Source organism: Chelonus insularis, unplaced genomic scaffold (genome assembly GCF_013357705.1).
Source record: "Chelonus insularis isolate UGA/USDA-ARS -01 unplaced genomic scaffold, ASM1335770v1 contig_397_pilon, whole genome shotgun sequence".
NCBI classification, from domain to species: domain Eukaryota; kingdom Metazoa; phylum Arthropoda; class Insecta; order Hymenoptera; family Braconidae; genus Chelonus; species Chelonus insularis.
Genome location: NW_023276552.1, coordinates 955489 through 970298, shown reverse-complemented (window position 1 = coordinate 970298; position 14810 = coordinate 955489). Strand labels below are relative to the sequence as shown.

At 30.3% G+C, this 14810-nt stretch overlaps 4 protein-coding genes across 7 annotated transcripts in view; 2 read left to right on the top strand and 2 right to left on the bottom strand.

The window, feature by feature from the left end:
• Positions 1-63: 63 nt before the first annotated feature.
• Positions 64-4231, bottom strand: Rchy1 (Ring finger and CHY zinc finger domain containing 1). Of its 3 annotated transcripts, none has more exons than XM_035084788.1 (6): positions 4095-4231; positions 2372-3209; positions 1979-2296; positions 1303-1581; positions 1060-1150; positions 64-982 (listed from the first exon to the last, which is right to left on the bottom strand). In XM_035084788.1, the coding sequence occupies exons 2-6, from the start codon at positions 2513-2515 to the stop codon at positions 903-905; spliced, it is 912 nt and encodes a 303-aa protein (XP_034940679.1). In that variant the 5' UTR covers positions 2516-3209; positions 4095-4231; the 3' UTR covers positions 64-902. The 3 variants fall into 3 exon arrangements, with proteins under 3 accessions (XP_034940679.1, XP_034940678.1, XP_034940680.1); XM_035084787.1 differs by lacking the exon at positions 4095-4231 and having other exon boundaries at positions 2372-2950; positions 3020-3376; XM_035084789.1 differs by lacking the exon at positions 4095-4231 and adding an exon at positions 3267-3370.
• LOC118067820 (PX domain-containing protein kinase-like protein) lies at positions 3481-8488 on the top strand. 2 transcript variants are annotated; one of them, XM_035084783.1, is made up of 6 exons: positions 3481-4058; positions 4191-4476; positions 4880-5895; positions 5982-6138; positions 6232-6276; positions 7076-7209. In XM_035084783.1, exons 1-5 carry the CDS (start codon positions 3957-3959, stop codon positions 6246-6248), a joined length of 1578 nt encoding a protein of 525 aa, XP_034940674.1. In that variant the 5' UTR covers positions 3481-3956; the 3' UTR covers positions 6249-6276; positions 7076-7209. The 2 variants fall into 2 exon arrangements, with proteins under 2 accessions (XP_034940674.1, XP_034940673.1); XM_035084782.1 differs by lacking the exon at positions 6232-6276 and having other exon boundaries at positions 3482-4058; positions 7076-8488.
• Positions 8069-9982, bottom strand: Taz (tafazzin, phospholipid-lysophospholipid transacylase). Its single transcript, XM_035084786.1, has 5 exons — positions 9700-9982; positions 9421-9549; positions 8847-9090; positions 8510-8764; positions 8069-8425 (listed from the first exon to the last, which is right to left on the bottom strand). Exons 1-5 carry the CDS (start codon positions 9980-9982, stop codon positions 8386-8388), a joined length of 951 nt encoding a protein of 316 aa, XP_034940677.1. The 3' UTR covers positions 8069-8385.
• A 1084-nt stretch (positions 9983-11066) lies between these two features.
• The window catches only part of LOC118067808 (protein prickle-like), a 39137-nt gene continuing 35393 nt past the window's right edge, over positions 11067-14810 (top strand). The window contains exon 1 of the mRNA XM_035084768.1: positions 11067-12087. The gene's annotated coding sequence lies outside the window, so the exon portion shown is untranslated. The remainder of the gene's footprint in view (positions 12088-14810) is intronic.

Below are 14810 nucleotides of genomic sequence, written 5' to 3'. Positions count from 1 at the left end.
TTAACCTTCGAGTAAACATAAAGTTAAACTATTTAAAGGACGTTACGGGTAAACGTCATTGTATTTTCATACTCATAAAATTATTTATTTATCTTGCCAAAAATAAGCATATCAAAGGTAAATTTATAATGGTGAAGTTGGTTAAAACAAGCTGATAATTAGTGTGACCCTGAAGATTCACATCAGCAACTTCCCGATAGTTATTATTTATCATTTTAATTACTATTGATAAATTTTGTTTCTATGAAACAAAGAATAACTCATTCTAAATTTTATAAAAAATAACTGCATAGCCGCTTACGTAAATTTCCAACAAGAAACCATGATAATGATATTTAAGATATTTAAAAAAATTATCCATTTTTTTAGCTTTTTTTTTTTAAATAAACAATTTACTCGGTTAATTTCAATAAAAAAAAAATGAAACATGGAGATATGTTAACATTCGGATTCACAAAATCGGGCTCATTTCTATAACTTCCCACTAAGGAGTTAATTAAATGGGATGATACTAACATGTGTCGGTAGCTATTAAAACAGAGTTAATATCTTACTTCATAATTTCTTTGCAAGTTATCGTCAAAGACAAATTTTTTCGCGGCCTCACATACGTACATACACCACACACACATCATACACGTATCATTTCAAAAATGCTGTTAACAAACGCCTAATATCTCCAAACAAAATTACATTAAAATTTTAAAACCAATTACAATAACTTCCCTACGAATCGAGAAGTTAAAAATATAAAGAATTATACTCTTTTATCACTTTTAGTATTATCTTTGTAATTGCAGAAGTATTTTCCATGATTTGTAGGAGCGTTTACTCATGAGTTGGTGCTTTACTCCCATTAAACACATTTTTTAAAACATAATCGATTTTTTTAAATTTTTAATTTATTGAGATCCATTCTCATCGGGTTGTTCTTGATCACCTGAGCCGCTACTACTTCCTGCTACATCCAAAACGTCAGGGTCTGTCGGTAATTGAAATTTAAAAATTAACAAATCAGTATTCTTCTAATTTTTCTTTATATTTTTAACTTTTTCTTACCTGGACATGGAGAGCCTTTTATTCTACAGGTATTATAGCTGCCACAGTTTAGACATTTTAATCCAACAACATGAAACTTAACAGTTGATTCCTATAAATAAATCAATTATTCAATGAAATCAATTAAATTAATTCATCCGCTAGAATTTTAGACAATTTAATATCTCTGTTATATATTTATCCTATTAAAATTCATGGAAAAATTAGTTCTTGACTATGATGATTTTACAGTCTGATGTTTACCTCATGACAGTCTTTGCATAAAATTTCCGCCTTATAATCTTTGTATTCTGGAGGCATCGGAGTAAGTGATACTTCAACGTCTAAAAATCTCCAAAGATCCGTCATATCAAGGAGAGAAACTTGACATGTAGGACAGGCGTAGTGTCCGGAATGTAAAAGTTCTTCGAAACAGGTACGATGAAGTAAATGCCCACAGTCAGGAATGTGACAGGGTATACGGCTTGTGTGAATGTCTTCTAAGCAGACAGGACAATTGGCGTGTGACACATTTTCTACACACTGAAAAAATACAAGGTAAACTTATAATAGTAGCAAATAAACTATTTACTATTAGGATGGTTTCATGATGTTATCATAATGAAAATATTCATGATTATTGTCTGTATAAAAGAAAATATGGTCCGCTTTATCGTAAACATCAATTTTTTATGAAATATATGTCAATTTTCTGTACAAGACATTTAAAAAAAATAATCGTTGATTGAAACATCTGATAAAATAAGTTTAAATATATATTGAACCGTGAATATTGTATAATGTTCTTATCTAAAATCTAAATTGATTGATACTAAGAATAGTCGATATTTAGATTTTCTATAAATAGAATTGTACAGTTCATTTTACTTTGTTTTAACTTATTATCGAACTGTTAAACCATGGGTATTTATTTATTTACCTTGTGCCCATTTTGTAGCTGTACAGGTAAACACATATTACATTTAGCGCAGTGGAAAAATCTGTCTCTACCGCCCACTCTGCATATACCACATCCATCGCAATGATACTGATTTTTATCTTCATCATCAAACAAATTACACTCTAAACATGTGTATTTACCAAATCGACAATGGCAATTCTGACAAGTTGCTTGGACTGGCTGACGAGTATCACATAGTACGCAAATTAATTCTGTAACTTCTTTTCGGTTTACTGTATGAGCTTCTTGTTCATCATGACAAAATCGACATGTATATACTTTATTACAACAAGGTGTCTAAAAATAAATAATAAATATTAATAACACTGTATTAAATAAATTTTATAATCTAGCGGATAAAGTAAACTTTACCACGAATTTTGATTTTCTTTTGTAATGGTCACAGCCATAGTGCTCTTCAGAACCTTCATTATTTTCTTCATCAAATGTGCTGGAAGGTTCATTCTGATCATTTGTGTCGATCTCATTAACATTTACTTCGTCATTATTCTCCATGTTTTTCTTGTGCTAAAATTCCACTCGTCTCTTATATTTTTTTTCAATTTTTGAGAAAATTTTATTTAGTTAAGATTGATGTATTAATCAAATTTGTTTATAAATAAAAAATATACATTCATTAAATGATGCCAAGTATATTTGTAGACTTTTGTATAACTACAGTATCAACAGCTGTAAAAATTTACGGTAAACACAAGAGTGTTATATTTTTTTATCTTTTTATCTTCTCCAGTAGACAGTGAAATTGTGTAACGAATATTCTAGTTAAAGTAATGATTAGATTTTGAACTCGTTTAGTCTTATATTGAATGATATTTTTTCAATGTAAAATTTTAATACTCCTCAGTATTTTGAAATATGTATATCTATCCTGATGTTTTCCAATACACACCTAGTGACTGCAGTTCAACCAGGAGGCATTAGCCTCACCCTCTATCAAGGTATATTACAAAACATTACAATGGAGTAAAGACGTGTATTTCATCAAGAAAAAGAATGTACCAAGAAAGACGACTGTGTGTGACCGTGTGACACACTCCTCGACCTTCTTTGATCAGCCACGACCTCAATGATCACCAAATTATGCGCCAAATGACAATGATGTTCTCCAACGTAGTATTGGTTGGATATGATTTCAATTGATTAGGACATCAGAAATGGCACCATTCCATTTTCCCACTTCGTAATTTATCTAATTTATAATAATTACAGTTATTCATTGAATAATGACCACAATATGTGTAAATACTTGAATTTATCTTTCATGGATTTTTAATTCATTAAAGACACTAATTTCACTTGACATTTTTCACTTTTGCTAATTTCATGGAACCTATAAGTCAGCCACCTAATGAGAATATCTGAAACTTAAAATTCACAAGAGGTGCCATCAGTTGGGTTAATTCGAAAATTTTTTATCAAAGTTTGTATTTTAATTTCAACCGCTAGATGGTTTTAGTCGCGAATCAAAAAAAAAAAAACTAAATCGAAAGAATGTCAAGTAAAACTCTGATATTTTTTCTCAATATTACATTCAAAAAATTAATAAATCCACGAAAGTAATTGAATATTTCTCATTTTGTTCATGAAAAGACTGAAATGATAAATTTATAAAGAAATGATATGCAAAGAATAGTTAGATATTAGTGCTCAGTGTTCTGTGATATAGTGACTATTACTAGTTGTTGAAATCTTTTTTTTTTTTTTTAATAAAGAAAATAATTACTTTATGTTGAATTTTTATAGAACATTTTATTTCTTGTGTTTAATATTATAAAGTTTATTATGTGAGTAGTCAAATGTGTTATTAATAATTAAATACGAATGTTATTATGAAGGAGTGGAACGTCATTCATGGCGCTACGAGAAAACTACGCGATAAATTATTGCAGCCCGCCCCTTATGGGCCCTGCTCAATTTCTTTTTGATATGATGATCAATGGCTTTATTCGAAAAAAAACACACAAATAAAGTATTATTGGATGATACAGAAGTGTTGAGTAGTGTAATTGAAAATGCTAGAACAGTTGATGGTCATACGGTAAGAATAATATTCAAGTATTTTATACAATCATACTTCTCTATTTATCGGTTTCATGATGACATTGAATATTTTATCCATGTTAATATACTACTTATTGATAACAAAACAATTTATGATTATTGCTTGCAGGAATATGTGATCAGGACACAAAGAGGTCCTTTACCCGAACGATCGTGGAGAGTTAGTAGACGATACAATGACTTTGTACAACTCAATGCAGCTCTATCTATATCAGGCTTGGATTTGCCTTTGCCTCCAAAAAAAGTTATTGGTAACATGGGCGCAGAATTTATAGCTCAACGCCAAATTGCTCTGCAAAAATATTTAAACGTGGTACTAATGAATCCCATATTGGCTTCATCGTTGTCTATGAAACACTTTCTCGATCCCAATAATTACACTGTTCCACTACATGGTAAGAATCTCTGCCTAATAATAATACGATAATATAAATGTCATAGAGAAAGTTTGAAGAACGATTCAATTATTTGAGTAAATTTTATTTATTTTTGGATAATATAAATGAAGACTACAGTGAAAAATTTAATATAACTGCCAATTCATTGATATAACGCTTTGTGTTTAGTCTTTGAGTTGAGTGTGTTATCTATATAAAGATAAAAAAAAATACAACTGAAAATTCCAAGTAATTTTACTGTAATATACATCACATACAATCACACTTTTAGATAATAAGCTTAACTGAAATATAATACGCTGTGAATATATTATGTCTAGTTGTATGTTTACCTTATAATTGTTTTTTTTTAACAACCTTAAATAAAAACGACTAAAGTATGACTATTCTTCTGTTTTAGAAATAGCATTACAACAAGTGTCTTTAGCACTAAGGAGTGATGCCAATTTCGAAATTGGGAAACCCATCGTGGATATGGGATGGAGATTGAGAAAACATTACTACACAGTGAAGAATCGACAAAATCCTAAACAAGAATTACTTTTAGCATGGGTGGAATTCGGACCAGACAAACATTTACAAGACAGAGACATGCAAGGTGTTTTTAAAAGCTTAGGATCATTGAAACACAATCATATCGAAGGTATTGTCCATCAACATGTAACTGAAAATGGAGCATTGACCATAAGGAATTTTTATGTCAACGGTACTTTACGAGATGTACTCTGCAATACCAAACCAAAGCAACCTTTTATCAAAAAATATGGAAATCCAAAGCATACTAAGCTATTAACGACATCTGAAATAGCAACATATGGATATCAAATTTTAGAAGCACTAAATTATCTGGCAGAAAAAGGTTTACCTTACGGTCATTTGCATACTGGAAATGTTTTGCTTACATCATCGGGTGCTAAATTATTAGATATAGAGAATGGACTCTTAGGCTTGCCGGCATTTTATCGTCCATATGTTGTCCAAAGACGGAAGCTCCATGCTACTACTCAAGTAGACGTTTATTCCTTTGGGCATGTTTTATATGAGATGGCTTTTGGCAGGCCATTGTTAGAAGCAACGTGTACAGATCTTCCACAATGTGATGTTCATCTTAAAAATCTTCTAGAAGTAATACTCTCGCCGGATGCTCTAAAACAAGACCTGCCAACATTTTCTCAATTGATGGAACATCAATTTTTTGAGACTGCTAAACGAATGGCTCTATTATCTGCCAGTCAAGTTGAAAAACCTCATTTTAAATTAAGTAGTCATCTTAAAGAAGCTTTACTTCAAGCGGCCCATAAAGCCGAACAGAGATTGAGGGATGAACAAAAACTTGCTCGGCATCAAAAGAGACTGGTAAAAGTCCAAGAAATGATGAGCTCGGAAGAGGAAATGAAAAAGCGCAAGCAAAAATTGGTACTTATTTTAATGGGAATATAATTACATGTAATTCAATGCATTTGTATATAAATGGTCATTAATTTTATTACTCTGTTTTTTAGAAAAAAGAATCAAAATTGGCACAAGAACAGCGGTCATCAAGTCAACTTGGTACGGGCGAAATAAAACAGATTAATGGAAAAAGTCCAGAAAGATCAGACAGTCCTACAAGTACATCCACGACCACTAGCGTTGATACTCTTACGCCTCCTTCTCAAGGTAACTTTTTGGAATATATACTCATCTCAATATTTGTTAGTTTTAAATTAATCAACATTATTATTCACTGTCATTTCCATTCCTATTGATAAGCTGGACACAAAAGCTGATGGCATAAACAACGTTCCATTGTTTAACGTAGGTTCATTAAAGCGTTATTGTTAATCAAATGAAACCATTGTTTTGAGTAAGCGTTTCCTTTATCCACTTTTGCACGATATTGATTAATTTAATGACTGTTTAAGCACCTAAGACCTTTTATCATGATCTGGTATTTTCAAATAACGGTTTTATTATTGAATTAGAAAGTATATAATGATTTTAAGTTATTATAAAATTATTTACTTTTCAAATTATTTTTTTGACATTATTGCATTTAAAATAAAGTAGTTAAACTAGTGATGTTGCATCATTTATAAATGACTATAAATTTATTACTGACCTTTGGTCGCTTCGATGTAAAACTAAAATAATTTAACGTAGGAATAATTTGTTAATGAGTTTTACGATGAAATAAATTACTATTCATTGAGATAAAAAATAGTTTTGTTGATAAACAAATTAATTGACAATATATTTAAACTTTTGAACTTCAGTTATAAACATATCTAATTCTAATAGTTATGATATGAAAATTATAGTAAAAAATTTATGAATTATTACATAATAAGTATCGTAAAGAAAATAGTCGCATAAAATTTTTTTTCTTACACACAGACTTACGTCAGAGTAATTTTATTAGTTGGATGAGATTTAAATTTTAGTAGGATAGCCAATTTTTTGTTTAATTTTATTGATTTTTCTTTAAGTTTCAGTAGTAAAATTTTTTTTTTGTTTAAAATTATTAAACACTAAAATTGATAGTTTTTGATTATCACTAGAAATAATTCACTATGTTTTTTTCCATGAATACTAATGATCATATCATACATTCAAGGTCTTGCAGAAAAACAAACTGCAACAATCACAAAGAATGATATTGTGGAATCTAAACAATCGTCTGTACCTGTGCCATCATCAAAAGCATCTAGTGGAACTTCCATCACACCTATTATAGGTACAAATGATCGTACTGCCTTGTTGGGCAGTATATGTAACTTTAATAAATCTACGCTTCGCAGAATTACTAATGGGAATCACTAAAATTGATTGCACGTAATATAATTATCGATATGGTTGATCAGAAATTATCAAATATGCGTAGGAAATTAATGTTAAATACGTATGTATTGAAAATCATATGGGTGAATGTAAATTTTGTTGACTTATTTGATTAATGGTGTCCCATTATTAGTATAGTATTTTTTTTTAAATATTCATAGGTGATAAAAAAAAAATTGAAGTACCTCCAATAGTTGATATTTAATATATGTTACAAGATCGTTGAAACGATAAAAATTTCTTCAACAATGTTCTAGTTAATAATCTATTTGATGATCTATGCTATTAACAATATAAAAATATTATAGTGATAAAAGATTACAGAGATTATGGAATATATTGATAAAAGAGTTACTCATCAGTGGAAAAGCTATATCTGTACACTAATATACTATTTGAATTAATTGTAATAATAAAATATGTAATCTTTAACCTTCAATTTAGTCACATTGAATAAAAAAATATTAAATTTAGATTCAGCACATTTAAATTCTTAACGAGGAATTGTTCTTTGTACGATAAATACAAAATTATATAACTTTACAATGTGCCAAAAGTAATTTTTCATTAATATATTTCTTTCCAATTAAAACTAAATTCAAACTTTCAAATAGAAAATTTAAATGTCATATATCAACCATGTATGTAATGTATTCACTCTGTAAACATTAAAAAAACAACAACTATGCAGTATCAATTGATTTAAACTTTTGTATAGTCACTCTAATATTTTTCTAAAAATTCAGTCTTTAATTGATCAATTTGACTCTTTTTTTGTGTGATATTTAACATTTTTAATAGTTCAAATATACACAGATTATTATTATTTACAAATATAATAAGCGAAAGATTGATATGCTCATATCTTATATCCTAAAGCTTAGAGTGCGTTGAAGTTTTATCTTTTTTCCTCCGTTTGATATCAAATAATACTACGGCATCAGAAAAAAGATTATAAAGATGCATATATTGACTTATATGAAAATCATTCGCTTATTTTTATGGATGGCCTTGTCATTTAAGTTATACGAGATTAATTGAAATTGAATGCTAAACGGGGTTATGGCATTAATCGCCGATTTTGTGTCAAAGTTTAATGTGTAACTTCTCAGTTGCTCCTTTCAGTCTGTAATAGAAAAGACAAATTTGGTTAACCAAATAATTAATAAAGTCATACAAGGTAAATGAATTTATAAACATTTTTATATACTTGGCGAGTTCAGCATCAATTCGATCTGTGATTGTTTTCCTTATTTCTTCAGCACTAGCATTTGATTTTTTTAACTGCGATACTATTTCACTGAAGTCTATTGGTTCACCATAATTTACAGTCACTTTTTTGAACATTTGAATCACATATGGTGGTTCATTAGGTAATACATCGTCCATTCCCAGGTGATAAATTGGAAGGACGATAGGTAAAACTGGTGATTCAAAAATTAACCGTCCTATTCCCCACTTTAATCTGTGAATATTATTTAATATATTCCTTAATTATCACATTACTGTTTTATTCATGACAACGCTTTATCATAAATTAGTTATACCTTAAATTCTCTTTCAACATATTCACTTTACCCTCAGGAAAAACATGAACCCACTCTCCACAGCCTAATTTTTCCAAACAAAAATTAACCGCCTCTTGATAAACTCCATTGCCCCTTACTACTGGTATACATTTTCCCATCATAAAAAAATACGAATGCCAAACATTCGTAAAACAAATGTCATGTGCTGCTAATGACCATCTCATTTTTCTTCTATTCAACAAGTGTTTGAAGCTCAAAGTTCCTGAAATCAATCAATAAAACCTGTGATTATCTTTCATGAATGACATTTTTTAGATAATAATTAAATTTAATTCGTTGCTTGATTAAATTAACGATTTTTCTGAAAGTGCATTGTCACTCATATGTTTGGAAGACTTGCAACAATATCACAGAATAAATTTACAGTCGAGCTCACCCTGTATCACTAAATTTGATACATAACAGTTGGACGGTTAATAATTATTAATTGCACTGCTGGCTAAGGAGTTTCGTCAATTAGCAACTTTTTATAAGTAGCAATTTAATGTATCACTTGACTAGGTGTCTGGTGATGTGCCAGACCAAAACCCACCCCATATCCCAGGATCATCAAAGCAGCTGTGGTGGTTGGAGACTGTAATGAGTGGTACATTGCTTGGTCTGTGATCCAATGCCTTTTCTAGTATGTGTCTATTGTAAACTGTTGTTTTATTCAGCCATGCTGTAATAATTAATAAAATTTTTATTAAAAAATATGGATTACTTAAACGAATTATTTATCAAAATAAATTTTCATTACGTAAATTCAAGATTAATTGGAAGAGAATAGAAAATTGTATCAAAATAGCACAATTGGAGTAAGTATACTCACTTATTATGATCTTAGAAACTATCCCTACTGCAGCATAGGTGATAGTACTAGCAAAATTCCATAGACTTGTAGGTCTTCTTAATTTAGGAATAATCCAACTTATATCATAGACCATTGTGCGTTGACTGCAGTGCGTACACAAGAGTAGAAACGACAGAGCACGAGGTTTTCTAGGGAACACAGTGGCCTTGCCCGGAAAATTACTCCGAGAAAAAATGTCTATTCGTCTTTCGTAATTCGATTCGGACATTGTCACGCCATTAGTCGCGACATTTGTCGTCATCACGTGGCTATATCGCCGGAATATATTTACGAAAAGCCAAGTATCAGTTCTTGGCGCTAGAGGACAGTTCTGTCAATCGCACTTTTGACCGCCTTTTTTCGATTCATTGGCGACATAAACAATGACGCTTCTATCAACAAAAGACGCCCGGCTTTACAATAAAGTTTTCAATGTTTTATTCAATCATTTTTTTGTCATTAGTCAATTTAATTTATAACTATGAACCAAAAAATTGTGTATTTTCATTGCAAAAGTTTTTTTATGAGTGAAATAATAATTTGTTATTTAAAAAGGTGAAATGAAAAGTAAAAAGTTAAAGGTTAAAGAAATCAAGGTTATAATTTTCAAAGTTGATTGACTTTTTATGCTAATAAGATGAAAAAAAAAGTTTTCATGATCATTTTTCAGCCGGTACGTATTAATAATATTGTTTAATCAATAATTTCAGACTATATTTTTTGTTAAATACTTGAGGTTAGTATTAAAAAAGGTTAATTGAAATTTCATGGGATTCAATGTGACACAATTTAATAGATGGTTATTAATGACAAAATGATAGGTAATTGATACATTTACAGTAAAATCTGAAGGAAAATAATAAAAAAGATTCAGTTATGATAAATGAAGCTTTTAAAAGTTCAATAATACTTCCTTCCTGTAATTATAGATTAACAGCGTGAAATGATATTAATTACATTTTGAAAAAAACTGAACATGAGTTTTTTGAAAGAATACGAGGTTGACAACTTTTTTTTAGGGTAAAGTATTTATCAAAATTTCCAATCAAATATTAATAAGGTGCAGCACTCATTAAGTAGTAATTTTTCTTCTTGGATATTAATCCAATAAATTACAATTAACACGTGGAAGCATTAAAAATGGACCAAAGACAGATGAATTTATCGTGATTCATATGAGTACAAGTTTGCTAAGTGGCATATAAGAAGGGAAAGATGGATCCGAGACCAAGTAAGCAGGTGAAGATGGTAGTGGTAGACGTTCCATGTGGAAGGAGAAGACAGGAGACCACGTCTTGAGAGTCAGCTCAAGCCTTGCAACACAGTCCAAGTTCTCGACGCTTTGGAGTACGTTAACGCATTACAATTAGCTGGCAATATAATTCTTGTGAATTAGCTAAAGTTTGAATAGTTTTCTAAAATTCTCACATTAAAAGTCCCAGAAGGTGATAAATTCCTTATGATATTGCTATATAAATGTTTATAGATGTAAAAGAAGTTATAATCGAGCATTAAGTGCGGCTGTTGTATAAGAAGAATCTTTCATTCCAGTGTGTGGAATGTACGATGTGTTTTAATGCTTCTACACTAGATCGTCATGATAAAAGTCGCCGTTTCCAGCCGCTATTCTCCAGGTAGCTCACGAAGAAGATGCTGCTACGGTGGCATGACTCATTGCGGAGGAGCTCGTGGTTGTTGCAATTTTTTTCATTTAAAAAAATGCTGAAAAGCAAAGACTGTGAGTGAGATACTCACACTATAGCATGTTCGGTTCGTTTACTTGGAGCAGTTGAGTGAAGCCGATCCGATTCCTTTTTTATCCTTGTACTCTTTCTCTTCTGTTGCTGCTACTGCTGGTTGCTTTGTGGATTGACGATGAGGATGCAACAGTGTCGTCTTGTCGAGTAAGACAAGTGTTTTCTGGGCTTTGATAGAAGTATACGTGAAAGAGGATGTCGTTGGAGATGTTAACATTTAGATACAGTTTCGAAAAGCGACATCCTGATGAAATAACGCGATTCTTTGCTGCTACAATAAATTCGCAGGACACTTGCAAGACTTATCAGGGGTTACTTCTTCAGTGTCATTGGTGCTAGTGGGTGCATTTGTATGTTATATAGTGATGAAGAGTGTACTTACCAGAGCGATTATTCAAAGTGTGATAGTTTTTCAGTGGGTTATTGTCAAATTATTATTATTATTATCGTTAAGTAGGTATATGCGTGACAAACGTAAATATAGTGCATGTGAAACGACTTGGAACCTAGATTCCTTTAAGAAATTATCGTCGTCTCAAGACACGGTGAAAGTTTAGAAGAAAAACGGTACGAGATTTTTAGCAGAAGCTAAGCAATAAAGAGTCGACAGGTGTGCATTCAGTTATATATATAAAACATTATTTTTTTTTGCTTCTACTGCTGCTACTGCTACTATATAACTTCCTATATACTGAAGATAAATCATGGGAACAAATAATGGTGATGATAAAAACTATTACTCAGCCTATAAAAAAGCTTGAAAAAAAATTATGAGAAAATTTCTTTATTTATAAATTGAATTTTATTGAATAATTTTACATTAAATTTTATAACATTTTATCTACTTCAAGATAGAATATTTTATATATTGAAGATAAATTATAAAAACCAGAAATAATGATGATATAAATCATGCTGGGATTTCTAGAAGAAATTGAAACAATTATTAAATGCGTTATTAGTATTTGAAATAAAATATAAAAAAATAGAACAAGCTAAAGCCAGGTGAAGTATCGATGCAAGACGAGGCATTGAAGCATGCATTGACTGTATCAGAAAGTGCAAAAATGAATTCTGTAACCTGAGCTTCCACAAACACGTTCTAAAGTACCAATAGTTCTTTTGAAATGATATTCTCTCATCTTCATTCCAGTTTCTCTTGGTCGAAAAAATTTTTAAATTTTTATAACGCTACAGGAATAATAAATTTAACGATCGATTCCGTGAGAAGTATTGAGAGTATTTGTTTACTGCTATCTTTATTAGAATCATAAAATAGTTAAAACCAACTTGATCAATAATTTAAATATTTCGTTGATGTTGAATCCGGCTTTGCTACTCTATTATTAAAATTTTCATCCAATTTACAATCTGAGATTGCATTTTAAATGAAAGTGTTACATTTATTACCTGCACTTTCCTGTTCCATTAAAGCCAGCTTAAATGATGCCAGAAAAAGATCTAAAGGAATAACAATCAATCTGATATTATAAAAATGATCAAGCTTCTAGAATTCAATGACATATAAAAATAACTCAAACTATTAAAACAATTCCATTATCATATCCATAAATTAAATCACCATCTAGGGTTGAATATAAATTTAATTAAAATTCATATCCTCAATTAATATGCTCTATACACACCACAGAAAATTTTTAACATTTTTTAATATCTTTCTTTAAGACCAATATTGCCGCAAAAAAATACTAAAATACATCAACCAAGATCTTAACCCGGTATTTTATGTACAGCACGATTATTTCTCAACGAATATATGACTCTTTAATTGATAGCTTAGGTATAAATACTTTTTTATGAGTATTATAGTTATAGTTTACACTCATTCGGCTTGTCTTTTATTCCAAAAAATAAAATATTATCATTTGGAGAGAAATAAAAATGAAAATTGTGGGGTGAGAAGTATCTAGAGAGTTATTATTACTCAAATGTCTGCATGGTACAGACTCTTTCGATAGCAATTACGAAAGAGACCGCACGGAAGAAGCTCTCTGAAGCAAGAAGCTTATTCCTTTCTGGGAATGTTAATTGGTCGTTTCTGGAATTACTAATACACATTAACGTTAGTGTTCTCGATCCCTTGATCCGAGCAGTAGCTAGAGATGATGTGGACAAGACAAGAGATGGAGAGAACGTCATATTACAACCATTAACATACCGAACGTTCAACAGGAGCATGGGGTTTAAGGAACTCTTTGCACTATCTCTAAGTTGAGGAACTAACCAACCGGTAAAAACCCACTAATTGCAACTACCACGTGGTCCTTCTGTGCGTTTTATGCTTCACACACCCCTCTAATGCTGTGCATGAGAAAAATAATGATATGGAGAAGAACGATCTATTGGTAGAGGGAAAGAAAGATAATTGCTTGGTGTATCTACTTATATTCTCAGTTTATTAATCGAACACGATTCATGGCTATGATGGCTTGTGATACTTGGCTTGTAAGTGCATAAGTTTCAGTGTCATCATGACACCACAGAAAGTGTAGCTATTAATTATTTACTTTCGTTATTAATTTGCCAGCCAGCTGTAATTGCCATATTTCCTTCAACTTTCGTAAACTAGTTATTAAGCATTTGATATACTTAACACATACTGCAACTGATTAATTTATACCCCTAACTCCTACCTCAATCTTTATTATATTTCATCTCAATTAATATTGATCTATAAACTTCCATCAAGTCACTGTAATAAGTAATTATACATTTTTTACTTGGTTTTAAACTGACGCCTTACAGACACTTTTTATGTATGACCAGTAAATAAGATCATTTCAAACAGTGTGCTTTTGATTTCCTTTTTTTGGAGCTCTTTTTTCTTTATAATTATTGGATAATTTTTTTTTAACCGGTTAGATTACTATTCTGCAAGCCAAATTGATTTCACTTACACGCATTATCGTGGAAATTACCATAGAAATATTTGAAGAAGGTTGAACGTGACATTTTTTTTTATTTTTTGAAAATGAAAGGATACATGTAATTTCTTACTGCATTTGGAGCTAAGTTGGAGACAAATATTGATGATAAACTTCGTAAATTTATTGTATTATGAACATTATAGAAATAAAATTTTAATTAAGATTATTATGAATGCATTTTTACCATTTCGTGTCTTGTTGATATTTTCGCAGAGAATTTGTAGATAATTTGAGCTTATTATCATTAAGAACTTAATAATTTTTATTTCAAGTATCGAGAGTAGTGAAAAAAATTTAATTAGGTATAAAAAACATATTTTATTTATGATAATTATATTTATTAAAATATATAATAAATTATTTATGATTTTTAGTTAAGAACATC

Coding starts and splice junctions, on each gene's coding strand:
- Rchy1 (XM_035084788.1), bottom strand. CDS start 2,515: ATGGAGAATAATGACGAAGTAAATGTTAATGAGATCGACACAAATGAT. Junction 1,582..1,978: donor AGCTACAAAATGGGCACAAG/GTAAATAAATAA, acceptor GTATTTTTTCAG/TGTGTAGAAAATGTGTCACA. Junction 1,151..1,302: donor TATGCAAAGACTGTCATGAG/GTAAACATCAGA, acceptor ATTTATTTATAG/GAATCAACTGTTAAGTTTCA.
- LOC118067820 (XM_035084782.1), top strand. CDS start 3,957: ATGGCTTTATTCGAAAAAAAACACACAAATAAAGTATTATTGGATGAT. Junction 4,059..4,190: donor GAACAGTTGATGGTCATACG/GTAAGAATAATA, acceptor TATTGCTTGCAG/GAATATGTGATCAGGACACA. Junction 4,477..4,879: donor TTACACTGTTCCACTACATG/GTAAGAATCTCT, acceptor CTTCTGTTTTAG/AAATAGCATTACAACAAGTG.
- Taz (XM_035084786.1), bottom strand. CDS start 9,982: ATGACGACAAATGTCGCGACTAATGGCGTGACAATGTCCGAATCGAAT. Junction 9,550..9,699: donor AGTTTCTAAGATCATAATAA/GTGAGTATACTT, acceptor TAATTATTACAG/CATGGCTGAATAAAACAACA. Junction 8,426..8,509: donor ATTGATGCTGAACTCGCCAA/GTATATAAAAAT, acceptor TTTCTATTACAG/ACTGAAAGGAGCAACTGAGA.